Source organism: Tamandua tetradactyla (assembly GCF_023851605.1).
Source record: "Tamandua tetradactyla isolate mTamTet1 chromosome 22 unlocalized genomic scaffold, mTamTet1.pri SUPER_22_unloc_3, whole genome shotgun sequence".
Taxonomy (NCBI): Eukaryota; Metazoa; Chordata; class Mammalia; order Pilosa; family Myrmecophagidae; genus Tamandua; species Tamandua tetradactyla.
This window is the reverse complement of record NW_027518253.1, coordinates 710,149-734,283: the sequence shown is the minus strand read 5'-3', so window position 1 is coordinate 734,283 and position 24,135 is coordinate 710,149. Positions and strand designations below refer to the sequence as shown.

Here is a 24,135-nt window from a genome sequence, read left to right as displayed (position 1 = left end):
TAAACCTATAGGAAATTATGTTGACTGAAATAAGTCAGACACACAAAAGGAAAAATATTTTATGATCTCACTAAGAAAACTTAATTATAATAGGTAAACTCATAGAGTTAAAATCTAGAATATACATTTCCAGGAGATAGACCGGGATAGAGAATGGGAACCAGGTGCTTAATGTGTGAAGAATTTTTAACTACATTGGATTTAAATATTTGGAAATGGACAGAGGCCATCCTAGGACAGCACAATCGGTGTAATTAACAGCACTGAATTATGTATGATATTGTGGTTGAAAGGGTAAGTTTAGTACCGTGTATGTCACTAGGAGGATCTGTGTACCACACTGAACTCTGTGATGGATGATGACTGTGATTCATAGTGAAAAATAAAAATGCTCTTTCATGAACTAGAACAAATGCATGCCACTATTACAAGGAGTTAATGATAGAATGGTTTATGGGAATAAGGTAACTATTGCAAACTGTGGACTGAAGTTAACATTACTATTTTAACAATCTATTATCAATAATAATATCCAACATACTAATGCTAAAGGTCAATAGGGAAGGATAGAGGGCAAGGGTTTTTTGTTTTTGAGTAATGAGAATGTTCTAAAATAGGTTGCAATGAGGAATGCACAGCTATTTGATGACCTTGTGGCCCATTGAATACATACTTTGGATGGAGGTTTTGTATAGAATAATCTCAATAAAATGGCTAACAAAAGGTTTATGAGATCCATTTTACTGGAAAGATCATTCCAAAGATTTTCTTAGAGAAATAAACTGAGACATACCAAAAAGATTTTCTCTGGTATATAATCTCTATAAAAGAATAAAAATGCACTTCCTGTGGATGGAGGATATCTGAAAAATAGCATGGAAATTAAGCAGTATAAAATGTGATAAGTTGACTTTGCCTTAGCATGACATAATTCTGTCTTACATACCTTTGCACAAGTATGACCACTAAAGATGGAACCATCTGTTGTTTCCTGGTTTTATAGAGCAAATCGGACTTTTGGTTTATCTTGAATTTCTGAGTGTGTGCGTGTGTCCCTGTGTGTGTATGTTTTAATTCATTGAGAGGACACTGTATACTCTACCAAATAACTTGATACATTGTTCCAACTTCCACAAGTGAAGTAAGAAAAACAAAAATTACTCAAAGACAGAGTGATTCATAATTTAAGGTACTCACTAACAGAACAGTTAATGAAGATGTATTGTGTAACTTCATTAAAGAAAATGCTTATTTAGCAAACAATTTCTTTTGAAAAACTTCCCTTAGTGCTCTTTTGACGTCTTTGTTCCTCAGGCTATAGATGAAAGGATTTAACATAGGGCTCACAAAGATATAAAAGACAGCAACAATTTTCCCCTGTTGTACAGATGTCTCAGAAGGGGGCCTCAAATACATGCACAGCAGAGTTCCATAAAAGATGGTGACAGACATCAGATGGGGCCCACAGGTGGAGAAGGCTTTGTGCCTCCCCTCAGTTGAGTGGATGCCCAGAATGGCTGTGAAGATGAAAATATAAGAGATGAGGATCATGGTGAGAGAACAGGTGAGGTTGAACCCAGCACCAACAAACATGGTAGTTTCATTAACATAGGTGTCTGAGCAGGCGAGGACTAAGAGAGGTGGGTCTGCACAGTAAAAGTGGTTGATCTCATTGGGTCCACAAAAGGACAGACGCAGCATCAGGATGGTCTGGCCAAGACCATTTGCAAAGCCATAAATATAGGGAACAGTGACCAAGAGAGCAGGTGTTTGGACATCTTACTCCCATATAACAAAGGCTTGCAGATGGCCAGGTAGCGGTCATAAGCCATGACCGTCAACATATAATAATCTGTGATCACCAGGGCAATGAAAAAGTGGAATTGTATAAAACAACCAATGAAGGAAATGGTTTTTCTCTTGGATAAGAAATTAACTAGCATCTGAGGAGTGACAGTGGTGGAATAACAGACATCTACAAAGGACAGGTGACTGAGGAAGAAATACATTGGGGTGTCAAGTTTTGAGTCATTTCTGATTAACAAAATCATGGTCATGTTGCCAATTACTGTGATGAGATAGATCAGTAGGAATACCACAAAAAGGAGAGGTTGCAAATCAGCTTGATCTGTCAGTCCCAGGAGAATAAACTCAGTCACAGGTGTGTAATTTTTCATTAACATTGTATTTTCTTGGCTTCTATTGAAGTCTGCAGAAAGGAATTACAAATTATTGGTGTGTTGTCATTTATCCATTACCCCATCAGGCCATCATTTATCCATTACCCCATCAGGCCATCTGATACTCCTTCCTCTTCAGTCAAATCACGTAATTATATGTGAGAGAGAGAGAACTCTTAAGCATGTGATTTATATGCTAAATGTCTAAATTTATATAAAGGTCCTTATATATAAAGGCAGTCTTCCTTTTCATTTCAATAGCACAATTTCTGGAAATCGTTGTGATATTTGTCCCTTTACAATTCCCTTTTACAAATGGATGAAAATATTGCTTTTCTTGCTATTGTTATCTTTGTTTATAGTATACCTTTTGATGGGGTAGCTAAGGCATTAATCTTGAAACTTACCTATGCCATGTCCAGCTGAATGGACTTGGGTAAAATGGAACTGATGGGTGGTTTCTGTGCACACCTGAATGGATTGGGAATACATGGATCTGATATCAGTGTGGTATCCTTACAGAATTGGACCTCTTTCCTGCCTCTCTGAGCATCTTCACTCTGTTCCCTCACCCTGCAATGTATGGTCAGGTTCTCAACTCTAGTCTGCCTTAATTGTCCCTCTTGTCACTAAAGTTATAGGTAGATACTATTATCATAAGGCATGCAGAAGTGATTAGGGAAAAATAAGATATAAAAAGTTTTCTATTCTGGCTTAAGTGAACAACAACAACAATGACAAAAAACGTTCAGAAAAATTCCCTAGTCATAATGAACTTGTTACTCAATCTCAGCCTATCTTCTTGCAAATTAACTAAAACACTATAAAAGGACATCAAATTAATTTATTTAAATATACCTAGTCATGGTCAAATAGCAATTATATTAACCAAACAATTGAGGTGGTCCTTAAGTCAACATGAAGTGCATCACCCCACATTTAGCTATGATGAATGTAAGCAGAAAAATCACCTTTGAAAATTCTACCTCCTCTTTCAGTCACAGGTAACCATGTATGGTAATATTATGGTCCCTTTTTAAAATATAGTGGTTCATTTGTATATAGTTCTCTTTGTCAAGCACTCCAGAAATGTATCAGCCAAAATTTCTTCTGCATTGTATTACCTTATTCCAGACGTGAAGAATTCGAGCCTATTGACTAAGATAATATGGTGCAAGACAGGTTAAATAAATTTTTTAAAAATCATAATTATTTTTCTTTTATTTGTTTGAACTCATAAAGAAAGTTCAAATGAATTTTGTCCTAATAATTATCAGAAGGATAAATATTCATTTGGTGCCAGAATGCAGTCATAGCAAAATTTACTGGACTTCAATACATGATTCCTCTTTTTGTCCACTATCTACCTCTCATGCTTTGTACAAGGTGCCAACTTGTTCACATTCCTTAGTTTGAAGTGACAAAAAAGACAGCTAGATGCCCTTGTATTTTGAATGTCTTTATTTATGAAACATAAGTCAGGAATTAAAATAATTACTATCACCATTTATTCATACTTGATCGTGTGAAAAAGAGGTACAGCAAGCAAATGAACTTCCCAGATAATTTCACCAAGCACTTTACGGTAATAAACTTTATTGATGGTGGCAGAATACAGCATCCTATGTGGTTTGTTAAAGGACACTTGAGAGAGAAGCATTTGTAGGTGGATAAATGGCTCTGTTGTGTCCCAGATTTTGTCTTTTCACCTTCACCCTGGGGTTCTCTCATGTAAGTGCTTATTGCCAATGCTCAGTGTCCCACAGAGTCTAAAAGAGTAGTCTTCAGTTTTAACAAGAGTGGTGTCTCCTTTACATGGAGTTATATTTCAAATTGAAGGGTAAAAAGAAATTTAGAAAAGGCATCTTACAAAATAAATTTTAATTAGACTTAGGTTGGATAAGTAAATAGACAGATAGATAAATAGATACATGATTGATATATGATAGATTATTAACCCCAAAGTGGCCAATTCATCATGAAATGGTTACTGCACATTCCACAATATTATTCTTATACTTTAAAAGAGTAACCACATTAACTCAGAAGATATCAGAAAGATTATTGAATATCATGCTCTTATTTTAGCTCATGAATAAATGGAGAATAAGAATGCTTAATTATTGAGAATTAACAGAGTATAACAGTTATGGGGAAATATTCTGGACCCAGAATTCCTAGGTGGATATCCAAGCTTTTCTGTGTGCTTTGGACACATTATTATTCTTTTTGCCTCATTTCCTCATCCATAAGATGCAGTTAATAATAGGAACTCCTTCCATGCAAGTGAGTTAATTCAGGTAAAGCTTTGCAAAGAGGCATGTCACGTGGTAAGTACCCAATAAGTTGTAGATACAATCATTATTTGGTGATAGATTCAGGTCTAGCACAGAAGAAAAGTCAACATCAAAGTCAACTTTGGGTCAAGTATTTTGTTTGATCTACAACTATACCGTTAGCAGCACCTGGAGCAGTGCTTTCTCAGTTGTAAGCTGTAAATAATTGTGGGTGGAATGAATGATCTCTTAGGTCTAGTTCACTTTCCATTATGTAAATATCACTCCATTGTACATTAGTAAATAAATCTACTTGAGAATAGAACATAATTAGCTTCTCATTTTAATAGAGACATTTAGTAATTAATCAGCATAAAGATTTCAAACTTTTATTTCATATTTACTTGTTAAATATTTATTTCTGGATTCTAAAATCAAAATACATGTACTCCTACCTGAAAAGGAGAGTAATTTCCCACAGAAGCCAAGGACAAGAGAAAACTGAAATGTTTATAACCAAATTATCATACAGGAACCAAATCTCTATGGTTCAATTATTTGAGCAGAAAGCCATTCTCACTGTGAACACCCAGTACCTTTTATTCTTCTGAGAATCCCAAACTCATTGAGGATGTGATTTTTAACCACTCCCCAAATCATCAGGGAATAAATCTCCTAAGAATGGTGAGGCAATAGGATTCATTAATTATTTCCATTTACACTTAAATATCTAAATATTATTTGACTTGACATATTAAGTACTTTGATATGTAACATGTAAGAAAAAATAGTGTATGGTATAAAGAGCAAGTTGTGAATTCTGAAATTCCATTGGAAAATCAATACATTTTTGATGAATGTGGACAAAGTATTTTCTGATTCTGAGCCTTGTGCCATATATATATTTTTTCATTTAAGAAAACAAGCAATACACTTAGAACCACCAAAAATCAATATCTTAGTGAGCTTGTGCCATAACTTTTATAGAAATAATTATTCATAGGCATATTTATAGCTGATACAGGTGTTTTAGTGATTGCATCTCCTAATTACAGCCTAGAATTAATGTTCTTTCTTCTCTGCCTTGCTTTGTGCACCTAGAGTGCAACCCCTATGAAACAAAACAGTAGTGCTCTTTGGTAACAACTGAATTTGTGAAAAGGAAGCACCAACCAGAAGAATTTCAGAAGTGGGAAGGAAAGATGAGGTGCCCAATGTCCTTCTCATCCTCTTCTGGTTTTATTTAAAAGTTTCTAGAGTGACTACAGCCATTTACAGCAAATTCATGCCAAGATGTATATTAGGGATGAAGGTGGTAGGGGAACTTTTCCCTCATTCCAGCTCTCATGGGACTCTAGGGAAGTATATACTTCATTTGCTCATTTAGGCCAAGGGGTGGGAATTGCACTCTGCAATCAACCTCAAGGTGCTTCAACTTCTTCGATTGATTTAACTTAGCTTCATTCTCTGTCTTTTCATTCAATCATTACAAAACAAAACATAGGAGTGGGCTTTGTTTCATGCCCTGTCCCCAGTGTAGGACAAAGTGGTACATTGTAGTTACTCAATGATCTTCCTATTTCTAGGTGTCTCTCCTGTACATTTTCTACAAGTTAGCTATGAGTTTTCTTTGTAGAAACTTAGTGTCCACAAAGACACTGGTTACATCGAGAAGCTACAAAATCTACATACTATGAGAAAGAACTGTTCTGAGTTGACAAAATTAACTCAGATTCATCCAATCATTCAACTGTTAACTTGCATAATATCTACTATGACTCAGGCACACATCTGAGTTCTGGTGATAAAGCTCAAATGAATCTCCTGCCCTCATGCAGCTAACAGTTTAATGAGAGAGTACAGACACCAAACATATAAATGGATATAACTGGAGAAAGTGATAGGAGGAAAAATAGAATTTGGGTCATAAATCTAGAATAATTTGGAGTGGAGTTAATTTGACAGGTCACCAGGTAGTACCTTTCAGAGGAGGTTTTATTAGGACACAGATGTAAGTGATGTGATGAAGGGAGTCATACAATTCTCTCAGGAAAAAAAAGAAATAGCAGGTTGCAATGACCTTGAGACCAAAATGTGCTGAGCATGTTCAAGGAAAAGTTGGAAATTGAAACTAGCAGGAACAGAATGACTGAAAGAGAAAATGCTAGGAAAAGAATTTGGAGAGATGGATGGGAAGATGTCACAGGAACTAATCGACAGTGATAAAGTAAAGTGCTTAAATTTTAGCCCAAGTGCAACTGATGGAAAGACATGGACCATCGTAGATGATCAGTAATATGAACTTTTATGTTTATTAGAGATCATTGCCTGGTGTTGGTCAAATGGGTTTCAATTGCAGAAAAGTTAAAACATTGCAGTAGCTTAAGTTAAAGATGATTTAAATTTAAATCTCATTGTCAGCAGAGGAAGTATTGATAAGTGGTTTTCCAGTTCATTATATAATGAAGATAGAGCTAGGATGGTTGGGATGTCTGGTGTATTATGAAGAGAATGAGATGAATGGGGACATGGGAAGAGAAGATATGAGTTGTGAGATATAAATTATTTGAAGAGACATTCAAGGTTTTCGTTTGTTATTCTGGTGTGAATTTTCTGGGAATCACAGGATACAAAGGGACTGGGGAAATTCATCGCTACTGGAAAGAAAGTGAGAAATGTGAAAGAGAGGGAATAAGCATGAATGTATAGAGAACCAAGAACTGAGATGTATGTCTCTTCTGACTGAATTTATTGAGGAAAATGGGTATGTATTTCACCCACAAATATCCTTTTCTCTCGTTCACACAGTGCCTAAAATTGACAGATTTCATATCAATTCTTTTAAATGTCAAAATAACCTGACTGCACTTGGCCCCAATTTTCTTCAGAAAACTAAGTATTTGGGCAGAGGTGCAATTTCATCATTTAAAGTGCACGTGCTCCATGGTTTACCAAAGAGCTTTGAACTTCCCATTATCTTAAACACCACCAACTTCATAACCTTATTTTCTTTTTATTTTTGCCACAGTATTACATAGAATTTGAGGTACACTAAAGTTTCTATTTACAAAGAAATAAAAGGGACATAATGGAGAAAATGCTCAGTAACATCTTGAGAAGTTTAGAAAGATAACATAGTCCTAAAGGATGACTTTGTAGTCATGTTATCTTCATCAAGGGAAGCAAAAAGGACAAGACATGAGGCATATGTGAAAGTACAATGTCCTGAGTGTCAATTGGTGTAATTGCATCTTTTAACAGTGTAGGTTTCCGTAGGCTTGGTGAAAGAACTCTCTTTTTGTCCATGATGCCATTGTCTTTACAGCTGATGTTTAAGACAACTTTTCTTTTTTTGTTAATTGACCATTTTAATTAGATGTTAATGATGATGATGTAAAAATAGTAATAATAATAAAACTATTTTTAGCAAAAGGGGAAAAGTAATACAAAAGTAAAGAAAATAAATCAATTGTAAATCCTCACCCTGAAACAAATACTGCTAATCCTAAACAACATATATCTTTTCCCATTTAGTATGTATATGTAGGTATTTATACAGCATTCAGTATGTGCACATTACAATTGCAGAAAGAGATTTCTATGTCTAATTTCAAAATAAGACTAGCACTGAACTTATTGTCCAACTGAAACTTGGACCTAATTTTTGGGAATCTGTTATTAAGCATTGACATCTGCATCACAGGACCAAGCTCTTTAAGAGAAGAAAACAAACAATGTGCCCACACTTAGCAGGTAATAATTCTTCTATGTTGAAAGGAGAATAGAAATACTAGTTTTGCACAATACTGTGAGAGAATGGATTTCAGATGTAGAAAGCATGGAGATACCTTATCAACAACCCAAGGACTGAGCTGAGACAGCATAAATTCACACTTTTGGAGCAAAACCTACATCCCAGAATAAAGACTACTATGTATATGTCCTACAGAAACCCAAAATCTACCCTCAGGTTTTGATGGATGTCAAAACAAACCAGCAGAACAAAGTGTATGGCCAAACAATACTTAACCTTCCTTTAGGAAAGCAACATATTTCTGCATGCTTTACATTATATCATCCACAATTTCCAGCATACAATAAAAAATACTAAAGATGAAAAAACATGAAACCTATGAACCTAATGTCAAATAAATATATTCAGTATAAACAAATACCAAGATGATGCAATTGTATGAATTAGCAGCAAGAGAACTCTAAAGTAGCTCTTACAAATAAGTTAGGGACATGTCAGAAAATTTGTTTTAGGTGGTTTCCTGAGTAAATAGATGAAAAAAAACAGTAGTAATTTGTAGAGTGCAGAAAAGGATCACATGCAAATCCTAGAACTGAAAGAGCACATGCATGAAGTGAAAAATTCACAAGAAAGACTAAATATTAGATTGAAGATGGAAGAAAAACGGGATTGGGGGTGGGAAGATCAATTCATAGAAATTGCCCACTGGGAAGAATACAAAGAAAAAAGTGTAAAAAATATAGAAAAAGACTCATGGTCCTGTGAAATAAAAATAATTTAATGTATGAATTATGGGATAGGGAAAGTAAACAATACTTTCAAGGACAAACATAGATTCTCAGATGTTCATTCAAAATGGCAGTGCAACAACAGAATTCATTCTCCTGGGACTTTCAGTTTGCTCAGAATTCCTGCCTCACCTTTTTGTGTTGTTTCTGATTGCTTACCTAGTCGCTGTCTTAGGCAACCTGGACATGATGATGTTAATCAGAATGGATTCTTGCCTTCACACACCCATGTACTTTGTCTTCACGAAATTAGACTTTGTGGACTTGTGCTATACTCAAATGCAGCTCAATGGATGTTGACAGCTCTTATCAAAGAAGATGATTTCCTATGATGGCTAATTTATCCAGTGTGTTACTTTGCTAGCTGCTGGAATATGATATAGTAGAACTGGAACAGCTTTTATAAAAGGGAATTTAATAAGTTATACCCTAACAGTTCTCAAGATGTGAAAGTGTCCCAACTAAGGCATCCAGGTAAAAAACTTTAATGCAAAGAAGACTGATTTATCCACATCACCTCTGTCATCTGGGAACGTACACTGGCCCGTTGCTCCTGGTCTATGTTGCTTTCAGTTTCTGTTCCTGTCAGGTTCCTCACCTTGCTTCTCTGGGTTGGCTTTCAGCTCTTGGCTTCCTTTGGCTCTCTCTGGGTTCTGGCTTGCTTAATATTTTGAGTCAGCATCTGCTGGGCTCCAAGCAGCTCCAAATATCTGTGTTTCTGTTCTCCATACGTCCCCATCTGTGTCAGCTCTGCTGTGAATGTTTTTACATCTCTGTTGCTTCTGTCATTTCTTACTCTCTCCAAATGCTTCCTCTCTTAAAGAATTCTGGTGGTTCCATTAAGACTCACCTGGAATAGGTGGAGTCACATCTCCATTTAATCAAAGGCTAATAGCCACAACTGGGGTATTAGCAGTGTTGAATCAGGATTAAGAGAAATGATGGCCAAACAAGATTGATTCAGTATTAAAACATGGCTTTTCTAGGGTACATAATCCTTTTGAACTGGCACACCCAGTGTTATGTTTTCATCACACTCCTCCTTTATCAAGATCTGCATACTGGCAGCATGGCTTATGACCACTACATAGCCATATGCAACCAATTGTGCTACAGTGTGAAAATGTCCAGGAGAGTCTGCCTCTGCCTGGCTACTTTTCACTATATCTACAGCTTCTCAGATGGTCTGTTCCAGGCCATCTTGACCTTCTGCTTGAGCTTCTGTAGATCCAACATCATGAACCACTTCTACTGTGCTGACCCACCCCTCATTAAGCTTTCTTGCTCTGATAGTTATGTCAAGGGAAATGCCATGCTCATATCAGCTGGCTTCATCTTCTCCAGTTCCCTCACCTTCATCCTGGTGTCCTATGCCTTTATTATTGCTGCCATACTCAGGATCAACTCAGCTGAGGGTAGACATTAGGCATTTTCCCCATGTGGTTCTCACATGATGGGTTTCACCCAATTTTATGGGACACTCTTCTATGTGTGTTGAAAACTTCCATTTAAATTCCAAGATGGTCAACAAATCTCAAGCATGTTCAACACAAAGGAGGACCTAGGTACATGCTTATTATTAAACATACTGGAAAATGATAGAGAATACCCTGGGGAAATGTCATTTATACACAATAGAACAACAATGCTAAGGATGATTTACTTCCTATCAGAAACAAATGTAGATAGGAGACATTGGAATAATACTTATAAAGTGCTTTAAAAAATGAAAAAGAATTTTATAACCTGTAAATTTACTCAAGAAACAAGATAAAATTAAGATACCATCCTATAAGTAAGCTGAGTTAATTTGTTGCCAGCAGACTTGCACTATTAGAAATAATAAAATAAGTTTTTTTAAAATGTGATAGCAGAATGATATCAGGTAAAAAATTACAGCTACAGAAAGGAATGAAGAATATTGGATAAGGTAAATGTTTGGGTAAATAAAACAATTATTTTTCTTTTTAATTTCTTTAGCAGGCAACTGACTATTTCAACTAAAAATAAAAACCTCAATATAATGTGGGTTTATAGAGTATGTAAAAGTAAAATAAATGACAAAAATAACATGTAGCATAGGAGATGATATATACTTATCCTATCATATGTGAAGCATATCACATGAAATATGATGTGACAGATTATGAAGTATTAAACACAGTCATAAGTTAACAATTTACATTTTAATTTGTAGAGAAACCATAAAAATGATGAAAAGTGGGATAATTAAAAAGCAATAAGGAAATAAATGGTATGCTAACACAGTATTAAATCAATTCAGAAGATGTCAGAAAAAGTGGAACCAAGGAAAAGAGGAACAAAGAACAAAGCAAAATTGAAAGAGAGAAAGAATAAATTGAAAGTTGATGGATTGAGGATGAGTATAACAATGCAAATACACCAAATACACTAATAATTAATTAAATGCAAATAATTTATTAGTTAAAGTTATAGATTTCCAGACTGATGGAGAGATATACCAGACATAGATTGCTAGGTAGATAGATATAAATGCATTTTTAATTAAAAAATTAACAAAATGATAAGAAGCATTACCAGAAATAAAGAGGAATATTTAACACTTGGTTTCTCTTAGGACAAGTGCATTTAAAATCAATGAGTACATATAATATCTGAACAGTGTTATTAATTAACTTCACTTAATTGATATTTACTGAACATGACATCCAACAACTGAAGAATACACATTCCTTTCAAGTGTACATGGAATATTCACCAATAGAGACCATGTGCTGACCCATAAAACCAGACTCAATAAATTTTTAAAGATTAACATCACAAAGAGCATCTTCTCTGTCAACAATGGAAATAATTGGAAATCAATAATAATAAATTTTAAAAATCCACACATATATGTTAATTAAACCTACTCTTCTAAATAATTCAAAGGGTAAGAGAAGAAGTCACTAGAGAAATAAAACAATGCAAATGGACTGAAAAAAGAAATGAGTAAAATTAGTAACTGCCAATTAAATCAATGAGGAAAAATCTAAACCTTTAACTGATTATATGAGAAGAAAAGTCTCGTCAATTATCCAAACTTCCACTTTGAAACACAAAAATAGAAGATGAAAGGAAATTGCAGGATGGGCAATGGTAGCTCAGTGGTAGAGTTCTAGTCTGCCATGACAGAGACCCAGGTTCCATGTCTGCCCATGCAAAAAAAAAAAAAGTAAACCTCAATGCTGGTGCACAGGTGGCTCAGTGGTAGAATGCTCTCCCTCCATGCGGGAGACCCGGGGTTGATTCCCCGACCATGCACCCATCCCCCAAAAAAGTAAATGCCATTGCATTAGAAATAAGGAAGTGCAGAAATCTATTAAACAGAAAATCCACACTACCTATGCCTGTACCATATCTGCACCCACAGAACCCATCCTCCCAAGACCTACATGTCCACATCTCCTTGGAATTGTCTTATGTCAGAAACACTACATATTGGAAAAGTCTAGTTCACAAGTGTTGCAGTCGTCTACTGCAGCGAGGCTTGAAGTACCAAGAAATGAAAAGAAGGAAAGACTGGGATCAGGGTTTCTGCAGACATCTGTCAGCAGACACGTTTATTGTCAGATAGCAACAGGTTATATAGGGCTGCAGATATGTGACCAGGAAAAAGTATACAAGGTAGAATTCCTGGTGGTACAGTTTCTAACATACTTTGAAATAGATAAGAGGTACAACCAGCTATGTTTCAGGACATTCTCTTCCTCTCAAGTTATCAGAGCAAGCAGTCCTAATCTAGGGGTGCAAACGGTAAAAAATTACTAAAATACATTAAGAAATACTAGGTCCCAGCTTGCTAACAAAATATGTTTTAAGCATTTACAATAATTTAAATGTATTCACTGATTAATAATTTATTGAGAACTTACCAATAAAAATTGCAGCTAATATTCAGTGGTTTCCAAGTGTTTTAATTACATTGTCTCATGCAATCCTTACTAAAATCTTAGAAAGTAACTATTATTAATCCCATTAGTTGGAAAACTGAATTTTACAGAATTTTGGTAACATTTCAATAAATACAGGTAGAAAGTTCTGAATACAGTTTCAACTCAGATTTTTCTGATATGAAGGATTATGACTTTTGATTTTTGGGGTGGGGGTACAGGAAGGGTTGACTCACCCAAATGGCAGAGCCCAGAGCGCCTAGAGTTCAATGTCACTCATCCTTGGGTCCACAGTGCCTGGAATATTAGACATGCATCTATATCTACTTGTTACATAGAAATAGTCAATCATGTTCAAGTTATCCCTGCATTTGGGGTTTCAGAACCTCAATTTTAGGTTCATAAACTTTGAAAACAAACAAATAAATATTCCAGGCATTCTAAGAGATAAAATTAGAATGCCACTTGTGCTAGTTTGAAAGTATTGTGGACCCCAGAAAAGCCATGACCATATATATATAATCCTTATTCAATATTGTAGGGTCAAAACCCTTTTGATTAGATTATCTCCAAGAGGATGAGATGTATCCAATGGTGGATGTGACAGATAGAGATGTGATTCCACCTCTTCAATTAGTTTACCAGAGTCTTTTAAAATTGGAAACATTTTGGAGAAAGCTGAAAGCTGATGCAGACACTTGGAGAACAGTTGCTTCAGAGCTGATAGACATAGATGTCTAGAGATGCTTGGACTGCTGACAGAGAGAGCAGATGCCTAGACATGGGCAGAAACCAGCAGACAATGTCATGTGCCTTCCCATGAGATGTTAAGTAAGCCAGAACCCAGAGTTGTGTCCTGGCAGTGCCAAGTGCAGGTCCACAGATGCTTTGAGAGGAAGCTACTGGCATCAAAAGTGGAAGCAATGAGGGCGGGCCGCGGTGGCTCAGCGGGCAAAGTGCTTGCCTGCTATGCCGGAGGACCTCGGTTCGATTCCCGGCCCCAGCCCATGTAACAAAAACGGAGAAACACAAAAAAAAAAAAAAACAAAATTTTTAAAAAAAAAAAAAAAAAAAAAAAAAAAAGTGGAAGCAATGAACCTGGAACAGGGACCAGAAGAGGCCAGCCACATGCCTTCCCAGATCAGCCTTCCTGATCCAAGGTATCTTTCTCTGGATGCTTTAGTTTGGATAAATTTATGGCCTTAAAACTGTAAACTTGCAACTTATTACATTTCCTTTATAAAATCCATTTCATTTGAAATTCTTCCGTAGGGGGGATTTGTGTCTTCTCCTCTATTTATTTATTTTTCTTTCTTTTTTCCTTTCTGTCTTTCATATTATATTTGTATCAGTATGGACGCATGTATATTGAATTTTATTTTGGGTTAGAATCCATTACTATATTATTTATTGCTAGAATTGTTCCTACTTTGGCCACTGAGAGCTCTTTCAGTTAGCTACTCTATCCCTTTGACAAATCCTCATCATTGTATATGCATCTGTGTTTTTAATCATTTCCTTACTTTCTTGCACTATAAGAAGTTCTAGGTTCATCTTTTATTTTCCCTGTCCAAAGCCTAGAATCAGCTATTCCTTCAAGAAGATATTGTTCCTTTTACTGGAAAAATATACTTGGAAACCAAATCTGGTTGCTAAGTGTGCTCATTACTCTTGGGATTTCATTGTTTCAGGACCTCACAGCAGACAGAGTTAATTAATATATGCCTATAAATTGACTCAAGTATTTGCTGGCATCTATAATTGTTTCTGTGTGTACCCAAATGTGTATATGTATGTGGATATATATGCATGTGTATATATACATATATATATATACATTATATAGAGTTAAACTTAAGTTAGAGAGAGACAGAAACTTACTCTGATCCATATAGTGAGCTTTTACTATTTAACTTTATTTCATTTATTTCTCACAACAACCTTATGATGTGGGTGCTATTCTTTTCTACATTGCATTGATGAAGAAACAAAGGTTACAAATACAAACTACAGAATAAAGTAGTAGTGTTTGCCAGTCAAAATGGTTTACTTGCTAATTGGGGGTCAAATTACAAAAGTGTATAAGTACATTTCAGAAAGGCAGAGGGGGAAAAATGAACATTTATTTTTTTTTAAAAAGTAATAATATTGGTTCTCAGCTTTGGAAAAAAATATTTGTCCATAGTGTGAGGAGTTTAACTGACTTATAGCAAAAATCTGTTTGATTAGAAAAACTGCCTGAGTTGGTGTGCTGAAGGTCATAAGGTCATGTCTGAGATTTTAGCAGAATGCTGTGATCAATTTTGCAATCTCTGCCAAGGACACTAGAAGGGTAAACTATAGTATGCTGTAGTTAGTAACTTTGTAACAGCCTATTTCCAATATTCTCTGCTTCCAATTAATCCTGTGATTCCCACACCATACGATTTAGTCCACTCTATTATTTATTTCCTTAACTCACTTATATTCATGGTCAAATTGGAAATTTTATGAAAAATACTTATGCCCATCTTGTTCAATTTTGCAGTCAGAGTGCCTAGAGCCATGCATGCTGTATACATGAAACACAAATGGTAAAATACAACAGAATACAATATATAGCTAACTCTGTAACTGCTTGTGAACAAAAAGAACCTTGTTAGGTGAATAATAATTACAGTTGGCTTTTAAATCACTGAGATCTAATAAAAGGTTTTCAAAGGTCATCTGTGAATTGCTAGCATCCTTACAGTTATTTAAATTGGAATGCAAAATAACAGGTGAAAGTTTCCAATACAAATCTTTTAATATCAGCTGTAGCAATAATCCTATATAACCTCATTATTGTTGCTACAGTAATTAAGTCAATGGCCTGTAAAGTATATGATTTAAAGAATCTTCATGCTGCACACATAGTAATGAAAATGCTTCTAGAACTCCACTTCCTTTCTAGTGTATTCCAGTCACATAGTGATCTCTCTGGAATAGGTTTTTCACCTTATATTAAGTTTATTCTTTAATGTATACAAGCATGGAGATGAATACTGTGACCTGAACAGATATGAAGTATGTATGCAAAGTGTCAAGATAGAATCTTCTGTATCAATTATGGAATCATACCCACATGCTATCTTTTTATGAGAGACAACAAAAACAACTTCCATCCTATACAAATGCAGCCATCTATTCAACAGAATAAATGGTGACAGAGAAAATTATGTATCACATTTGTGTACCTGGGGTGTATACATAGAACAATAGTCACTGATATCTTATTTACTTCTCTGCTAACCAAATGCAATAAGATTTTAACCTTAAGATTAGGATGGTTTTATTTCTTTATCCAGAAACTTTGGGTGAGATCATGTTTTTATTTTGTCTGTAATATGGTTAGAAAAAATAATGCTATGCATCTATTTGTTCTGTCCAGGAAAAATGCTAGAGAAACAAATTCATCATTATTATTGATAATGAGCAAAAGAATTTGGTACACTAGAATATGTCTTATATTAGTGATTTTACAATTTATATTCCAGTAAAAACATATAGAGTGATGAGGATTACAGTGGAAATAACAATAAATAGAATTCTTTTAAATGAAATACTTATCTTTAAAGTAGTTTTCTTAGGGTGATTTCTTTAATGTTTTCTGTATTTTCCATTGTTTTTGGTAGTTACTTTAATGTTCAGAGAAGAAAGGTACTTATAATAAAGATATGTTTATTAAGAATATTAAACCAAATACAATTTTGCTTGCAAAGGAAAGAATTGACTCAAGCTGTGAGTTCAATCAGATAATTTAGAAGAAGGTATCTAAAATTCATTTTTATTATTGAGATAATATAGTTTAAGGGTGTAATAATTTCATTCAGCATAAAAAAACATATAATTGATCCCTTCATGCCTTCTACTGAAACAATTTTAAAAAGGGTATTATATTAAAATGTGTCCCCTGAAATTACATTACAGTTAGTCAATTATATGACAACTTAAAGAAAATAAAAAGATAAGATGTGATGAATATCTGCAATTGTTGATTTAATAAGACTTTTGTAAAATGTCTAAAATGTTTTTGATTTGAGTATCATCTTTTCAAGGCGTGCGGTTTTCTGGATTTTTGTTTGTTTCTTTTTTTAAATGTTCCAGAAAATGTATTGTAGTCATTTACCATTGAGAAGCTTTTTAGCTTCATTTTCATGAGCCTGAATGTCAACATTTGGTTGCAGAGAGTTCTTAGTCACTTATGACTATCGTTTTTATAACCAGTAACAGAAAGGAAGAAAAGTTCTTTCTGAGCTTGTAAGTGTTAAGTGGGTTGTTATTTGAATGCATAGTATCAGCCATAAATTAAAGTCTAGAAATAGTTATGAAATGTTTCAATTAGAAGATATTTATGATGTTTCCACCTGGAAACAGCAGGGTATTTATATGAAGGATTTTTTAAACAGTGTCGATTTTAGTTGTATAATTGATACAATGCATAACTATTTGGCTGTCTTGCTATTAAGATTTTTATCCTGAGTTTTATAATCTAGCAGTATCAAATGTAACCAGAATGTTATGACACTATTCTTTCTGTGTCCCAGCTGAAGTGATAACCCAGGTAGTTTCATAATAGCATTTTTTCTGACAAAAAAATTGCTGCTAAAATGAGACAATAGCGGGCTTGCAATTATGTTCAGAAGTACTTAGATCTATCCACAAAATCCACTCAAATAACTATAGTCTATGTTTCCTAAACAGGAGCATATTTAAAACAAGTAGCCACCAGTCATAAAATATAAGGTACTAACACATAACACTTTTTCTCCCTGCATGTTTTCGTTGTCAGTGTTCTTCCACAGTTATTTCCTCGGAACCTCACAATAAGCTAGTATTATCATGACCATTTATCTAAAATATGAATATGGGACTCAAAGATTTGACAGAACGCTAATTACTTAAACAAAACTGAAAATCAGGTCACCATCTGTCTATTTTAATCTTATTTCCAACAAACCACTTCAACTTCAGATGACTCCATTATTTATGTTTGTCTGCAGACAGCTTTTAAGCTCCTTTCCCTTTTTCTTCAAACCAAGGCTAGCTGACAAGAGACTTTGGATATTCTCTCTGATGCTGGTAAAGAAAAGTTCAAATCATGCTCCACCCAGCTCCACCCCCTAAGCACAATGAAACCCAAACCAGTCTTTTTCCATTCTCTCACTTAAACTATTTTGGACCAGTTTGAGAGCACCCACCTTGCTTTCTTCTGTAAGTCCAATTGTATGAATAAAAAATCTTTCCATGCCTTTTTAAAAAAATTTTCAGCAGAAAAGTTGTATTCCTTGTAATGACATCAGTGACATTTTGGTGTCATCATTCTCAAAATCTTAATCAAATTTTGGGTATGGTGGGTGGGGAGGGGGACTCATCTTACTCTTGTAAGATGTTCACAACATTGACACAATACTAAATTTTAATTTTCTGTTTGTAGAACAGTCTCTTCCAAATATCTACAAATAAAATCTTCCTCCAGCCTGTTTCTTATGTGCACCCTTTGCTCATATATCTGCACAAGTTGTTATTATCTATTCAAAATTCTTCTTCCTGAAATTTCCTTTTGCCTTGCCCACTCTATCTAATTTTTTCTTCCTTCTATACCTGCTGTCTTACCCTGCCTTGTTGGAAAATGTATGACAATATACATTTATTAGCCAGTGCATAACAAGTAAAATTGTTACCCAAGAGCATATGAACTTTAGATTTTTAAAATGAATTTTTCCATTACATCAGGGTAGGCAATGTTTTTCTCTGAAGGGAATGAGAGTGAATATATTAGGCTAGTGGGCCATATTGTCTCTATTAAAACTATGTAAACCTGCTGCTGTAGTGCAAAAGGTGTCATAAACAATACAAAAAGAAATAGTCATGGCTACATTCCAATAAAACTTTATTTTCAAACATAGGTACAGGCCATACTCAGCTTGGTGAACTGCAGTTTGCCAACCTCTATATTATACCCATGAGGTTTACTATAGAAAGGGAGAAAGTCAAGACAACAGGAAGTATCACCCAGTATCAGCTCATTTTAATTACAATGTTTAGTTTAGGCTGCAACATTAAGAAACCAAATGGGATACAGACTGGATTACAGCAATATAGAGGTTGTAAATAAGTTCTGTAATAGTTTTTGTCAAACTCAACATTATATTCACAGGGTCCATAGCACTGACTAAGCATCCAATAACTACTTATTAAATACATGAAATAAGAATTCATCATTTACCACTCAAGACATTATAGCAGTCTCAAAAGAATACATTCTGTTTTAAAATGGGAAATAGATCAATAAGTCTTCAATAGAAGCAATTCAGAATATTTTTTCACTAAAAAGTATAAATTAGGGAGTTCAGCTTTCAACCATGAAACAAATTAAAATAGATAACTGTGAATTGATATTGTATGTATATAGATCTAGCAACCTAACTTTCTTATTTAAATACTGTGTTTCATAATTTAAATGCATACATGGCTTTTATGAAAAATGCATTTACTTTAACAGATTTAAAACATCATTTTGCAACTGTAATAACACATTACACTGAGCAATTCTAAAACCACAACCTTGTTAGTTAAATATGTTTGGGTTTGGTTCATGCCTAGTAACACATCCAAAAGATTGAATCTCCAATAAAACAATTCACAGATCTGGCAAGGATTTTAAGGTAACTACCTACTATGATTTTATTGCTAATTAACTGAAAATTCTCATTTGGATCTAAATCTGAACTCTGAATAATCTTTTTATTTATCTCCAAGATATTTGGTCATCTATATGAATCAAAGAATTGTACTTGCTTATCTTTGATCTGAATTCTGTTCTCTATTTGGCCACAACTCATGGGAATGGTATTTCCATATGCAGAAGAGGACAGAGAAGAGTTTCCTATAATACATATTCACTTGCGTTACCCATAAATATATAATGAACCTCAAAATCCCTGGCATTGCTATCATTAGGGTTATAAAGGCAAAAGATACATATGCTTTCTGCTTTTACAGAGTTTTGAGTTACTGAGAGATGCAGAAAATAAACAGGCAATTACAATACTTGGTGTGGAGAGATATTTTGAGATGCTTGTCAAAGTTTCCTTTTTAATACTTAACTTTTCCTTTTCCTCTATTCAATAAGCTTCCATTTTCTTTGACTTTGAGAAGAAAGTATGTATAGAAATGAAAACAGAACTGTTAAAATCTCTCTCACTTTCCCTTCTAAAACACTGAGCCCTTAGGAAAGACAAATGTTTTTATGGAGTAGTTTAAAGACAGATAATTCAAGGAACTTGACAAAAGCCTTTGGGGGAAGCAGTGTATGAATGAGACACCACCCTCTCTGTAACCAGAAAGAAGGTACCCTGAATTAAAAGGAACAGAGAAAAGTGAGGAAGATGGACCTGGGATGTAGTAAGACTCCTGATGAGAAATGAAAGTGTAAATACATCTGAGCAGTGAGGTCCATGGCTGGTCCTCAGGGAGAGGATTTGGTTCCATGTGAGGTAAGGAAAAGAAATAAGTACCACGCATCATAGTCTATGCTCAATGAGATATTGGACAAATCAGCAGTTTCTGTGAAGATTTGATAGACCCTGCAAATCCCAAGATATCATAGGAGTCAGCCCTCTGCAACTACCCTCCCAAATTGTCTTAACTATATTAAGAAGAGGAAGGCAATCATAAGAAAATTTTCCACCATCCTGTTTAATGGAAACTAAAATGAAAACCTAAATAAAATGTAAAATATTTCAAACTAAATTTCTTGGATGCTTCATTTCGAGATCTGCAACTCTTATTTTCTAGAACTACAGTAATTATTCCAATATATCAAATGTATCAAACATTCAAAATACAAAGCAGGATGGTGCAATGGTGGTCCAGTGACAGAATTCTCACCTGGCATGCTAGAAACCTGGGTTCAATTTGATTCCCATTGCCTGCCCACACCAAAAAAAAAAAAAAAAAAAAAAGAAACAGAGTAGACATAATTAGTAATTTAGATGATGATTAGGCCTTGGTAAGTTTTAAACTCAATAATTGGATGTATATCCATGTTATTCACTCAGATAAGAAAAAAATGGAGAGGAATGAAAATGAATTTATTTTTGTTTGCATATATGTCAGCAGTGGTGTATATGAGTGGATGTGAAATATATATATGTAAGTTTTACCAACAGTAGTGACAACTGAAACCATGGGATGAAATTTCCCAGGGAAATTATGAAGCCTAAGCTGAAGTGAGGGCACAGCATAAGTCCCCATGTGTCTTTGTTTTGGAAGGATGAGCGAGGGACAGGAGGTCCGCAGGGGAGACTGTGAGTGAGCAATTAATGCTTTGTGTAAGAAATAGAAGAGGTTGTTTCATCTCAAAAGTGAAGTCAAAGTGCATTCAAGGAAGAACACAGGGGTTAGGAGGTCCAAATGGTGCCGAAAGATCAAGTAAGACAGCGAATAGAAGTTGTCTCATTCATTCCTGACTTGAATGAGAGAAGTTTCATAGAAGTCATATTACAGTGGTTTGCAGAGTGACTAGAAAAATGGGAAATGGAAAAAGAAAATGTATATAATTCTCCCAAGAAGTTAAGGATTTCCAATTTTCTGCTGTTGTTTTACTTTTCTAAATTTCTCATAAAAAAAGAACAAATAAGCAATACCTTATGTAAGTTAAACAAAGAAACAAACAAAATAAGCACTTCTACATGGGTGAAATATTGGGGCTGCACAAGAGGATGACCCTTGTTCTTCTTGCTCAAGAGCAAAGTAGAGAAAATATTGAAATAACTTCACTGAAATAATTACTAATTGGCTAGATCCCAAGTAAAACTAATAAGCATTTTTCTGAATATCAGGTTGGTCACAAAAAATTTAGGAAGGTAGTTTGGTACATTTAAGGAGACAGAATTTATGACAAGGTGAAAAAACCCACATGGACTAAGGTCCATGGAGCATCTCCACTCACTGAGGGTAATATTGAGCTTTCTATGTCCTTTATGAAGAAACTTTCTCATGTAGCTGGAATTTACTCTGCAACATGTTGAAGACAGGATTCCCATTCACTTTGATGTCTCTGATTATATGTTACTAATTTTGAGTTTTTCCAATTCACAAGTCAGAACATGTCATTTCTCTGCTTGAACCCTCTGGTGGCTTCTTTCTTACCTGTAATAAAAGTCAAAGTCCCTAGCAGAGCTTTTTTACAATGTTCTGGATAATGTGGCCCATTTCATCATCTATGACCCTTCTTCTTTTATAGCCACAGACTTCTCCTTGCTTTTCCTTTAATATGTGAAACACACTCCCAACCCAATTCTTCTGCATTTGCTAATCATTCTTCCTTAAATTATTTCACAAATGTAACAGCTTAAGTTGTTCATATTCTTCAAGTATTTGCTCAGATTTCTCCCTACCAATCTATACTCTTAAATCACAAGCTCAGTTCCTAATTTCTTGAGCTTCATTTTTCAATATAGCATCTAGTATATGACATGTGGCAATTGGTTTTCTATTAGACAGAGCATTTACATCCTCAAAGAAAGTTCTAATGGACCGTACTGGTCTAGAACAATGCCTGAATAGGGTTGGTGCTCAGCAAAATGTTTTCTGATTATGCAAATCACATTCCTTTTGGTGTGTTACACCTGGAGTGATTACAACCTGAGGAAATAGTATCAACCACTTGCAATAATAGAAAATTGTCTGTTTCTTGGTAGACTAAGAAATTTAGATAATTGAAAAGAAATATTTTTCTTCCACTCTCCTTTTTTACTAGTACACAGACATAAGCAAACACACACACATACACACACATACTTTCTTGTTTTTAGAAGGCATAAAATTTATGGTAACTGTGGAGGTAAAGCTTACAAAAGGCTAGAAAGAAAATTGTGAAGTATTTCCTAGCCTGTTAAAGAATGTGTTACGCTGACAACAGTGCATTTCTAGTATGAGTTTGACTCTCACTTTGTAAAAATTAAAGTGAAATATCCTTTGCTGGCTTTGCAACTGCCTATATTCTTGGCAACATCAATGCAGAGTCATAGAAACTAAAATGTTTTTGCCATTGTTTACATTATCTATGCTTCTATGCATATTCACTCATTTAATTCCTGTCTTATCAGACAGATAATAATCTTTCCTAGATCAGACACAGTTCTGCTTTCTTTGCAATAACAAGAAGTGGCTGTATGGATTTTCACACACCAGCTAATCATTGTACATGATTGGATTTACAAACAGATTTCAAGGTTATTTTTTTCTTGCTATTAGCTAGTTTATAATAATTTTTGGTGATATAAAGAAGGAGTACAATAAACATAGTTAGGAAAAAATATTTAATGATCTGATGGCATTATTTCCCCCTATTTACTCTTTAATATTTGTCTTTATGAGAATAAAGCAGAATTTACTGAGTGTGGGCAGGAAATGCTGTTGTATATTTATAATATATAAATATATTTTATATATTATAATATATAAATATAAGTATATATATAATATACACACACACACACATAACCACTATTCTGAGTTCTAGGAGAATAAAATCAAGGCACTGTAAATCAAATGGCATTCAAATTACTGTGCCTAGAATATTGCCAACATATATAAATTGCTCAATATGTACTTTATTTACTTACTTAATTATTACAGAAAGGCTAGTTCCCCCTCTGATCTGATGGGCAGATCATTTATTTCTCTTTTTCAAGAAAAAACTTATAATTTATATGATTGATAATACTGGAAGTTGTACAGTTTATCTTAGAGATAGCCAATTCAATTATAATATTTGAAGTATCTTTGTTTTACTTTTAAGGAAATATAAAATTTCTGCCATGAAAATGAGTTTGCAAGGTTTCAAAGATATGTCTTTGTGTATTGTGTGTCAAGACAACATCATCTTTTTTCCGATCAACATTAAATGTATTTAAGGATTTTTTCATAAGTATCCCTACCACAAATAATTGAACACTGTGAGTTTTGCTTCCTACTTAAAACCATCTGCACATGCATGTACCTAAAAACAAAAGTTCTGCCATCATTTGCCTATAGTACAGCATGCACAGTCTCATTCTGGATCTTTTTAATGCTAAGAGATCTGAGGAATTCAAACAAATAACATAACGATGATGTTAGTTTGCTAGGCTTGTTATGAAAAATACTCCACAATAGGTTGTCTTAAATAATAAAAAATGTATTGGCTCATAGGCC

At 34.5% G+C, this 24,135-nt stretch overlaps 1 protein-coding gene across 1 annotated transcript; it reads right to left on the bottom strand.

Annotated features, from left to right (window-relative positions):
- Positions 1–1,248: 1,248 nt before the first annotated feature.
- Positions 1,249–2,183, bottom strand: LOC143672998 (olfactory receptor 5M5-like). Its single transcript, XM_077147389.1, is given in 2 exon segments — positions 1,249–1,760; positions 1,763–2,183. Coding segments are annotated over 2 exon segments (933 nt in total).
- Positions 2,184–24,135: the final 21,952 nt, after the last annotated feature.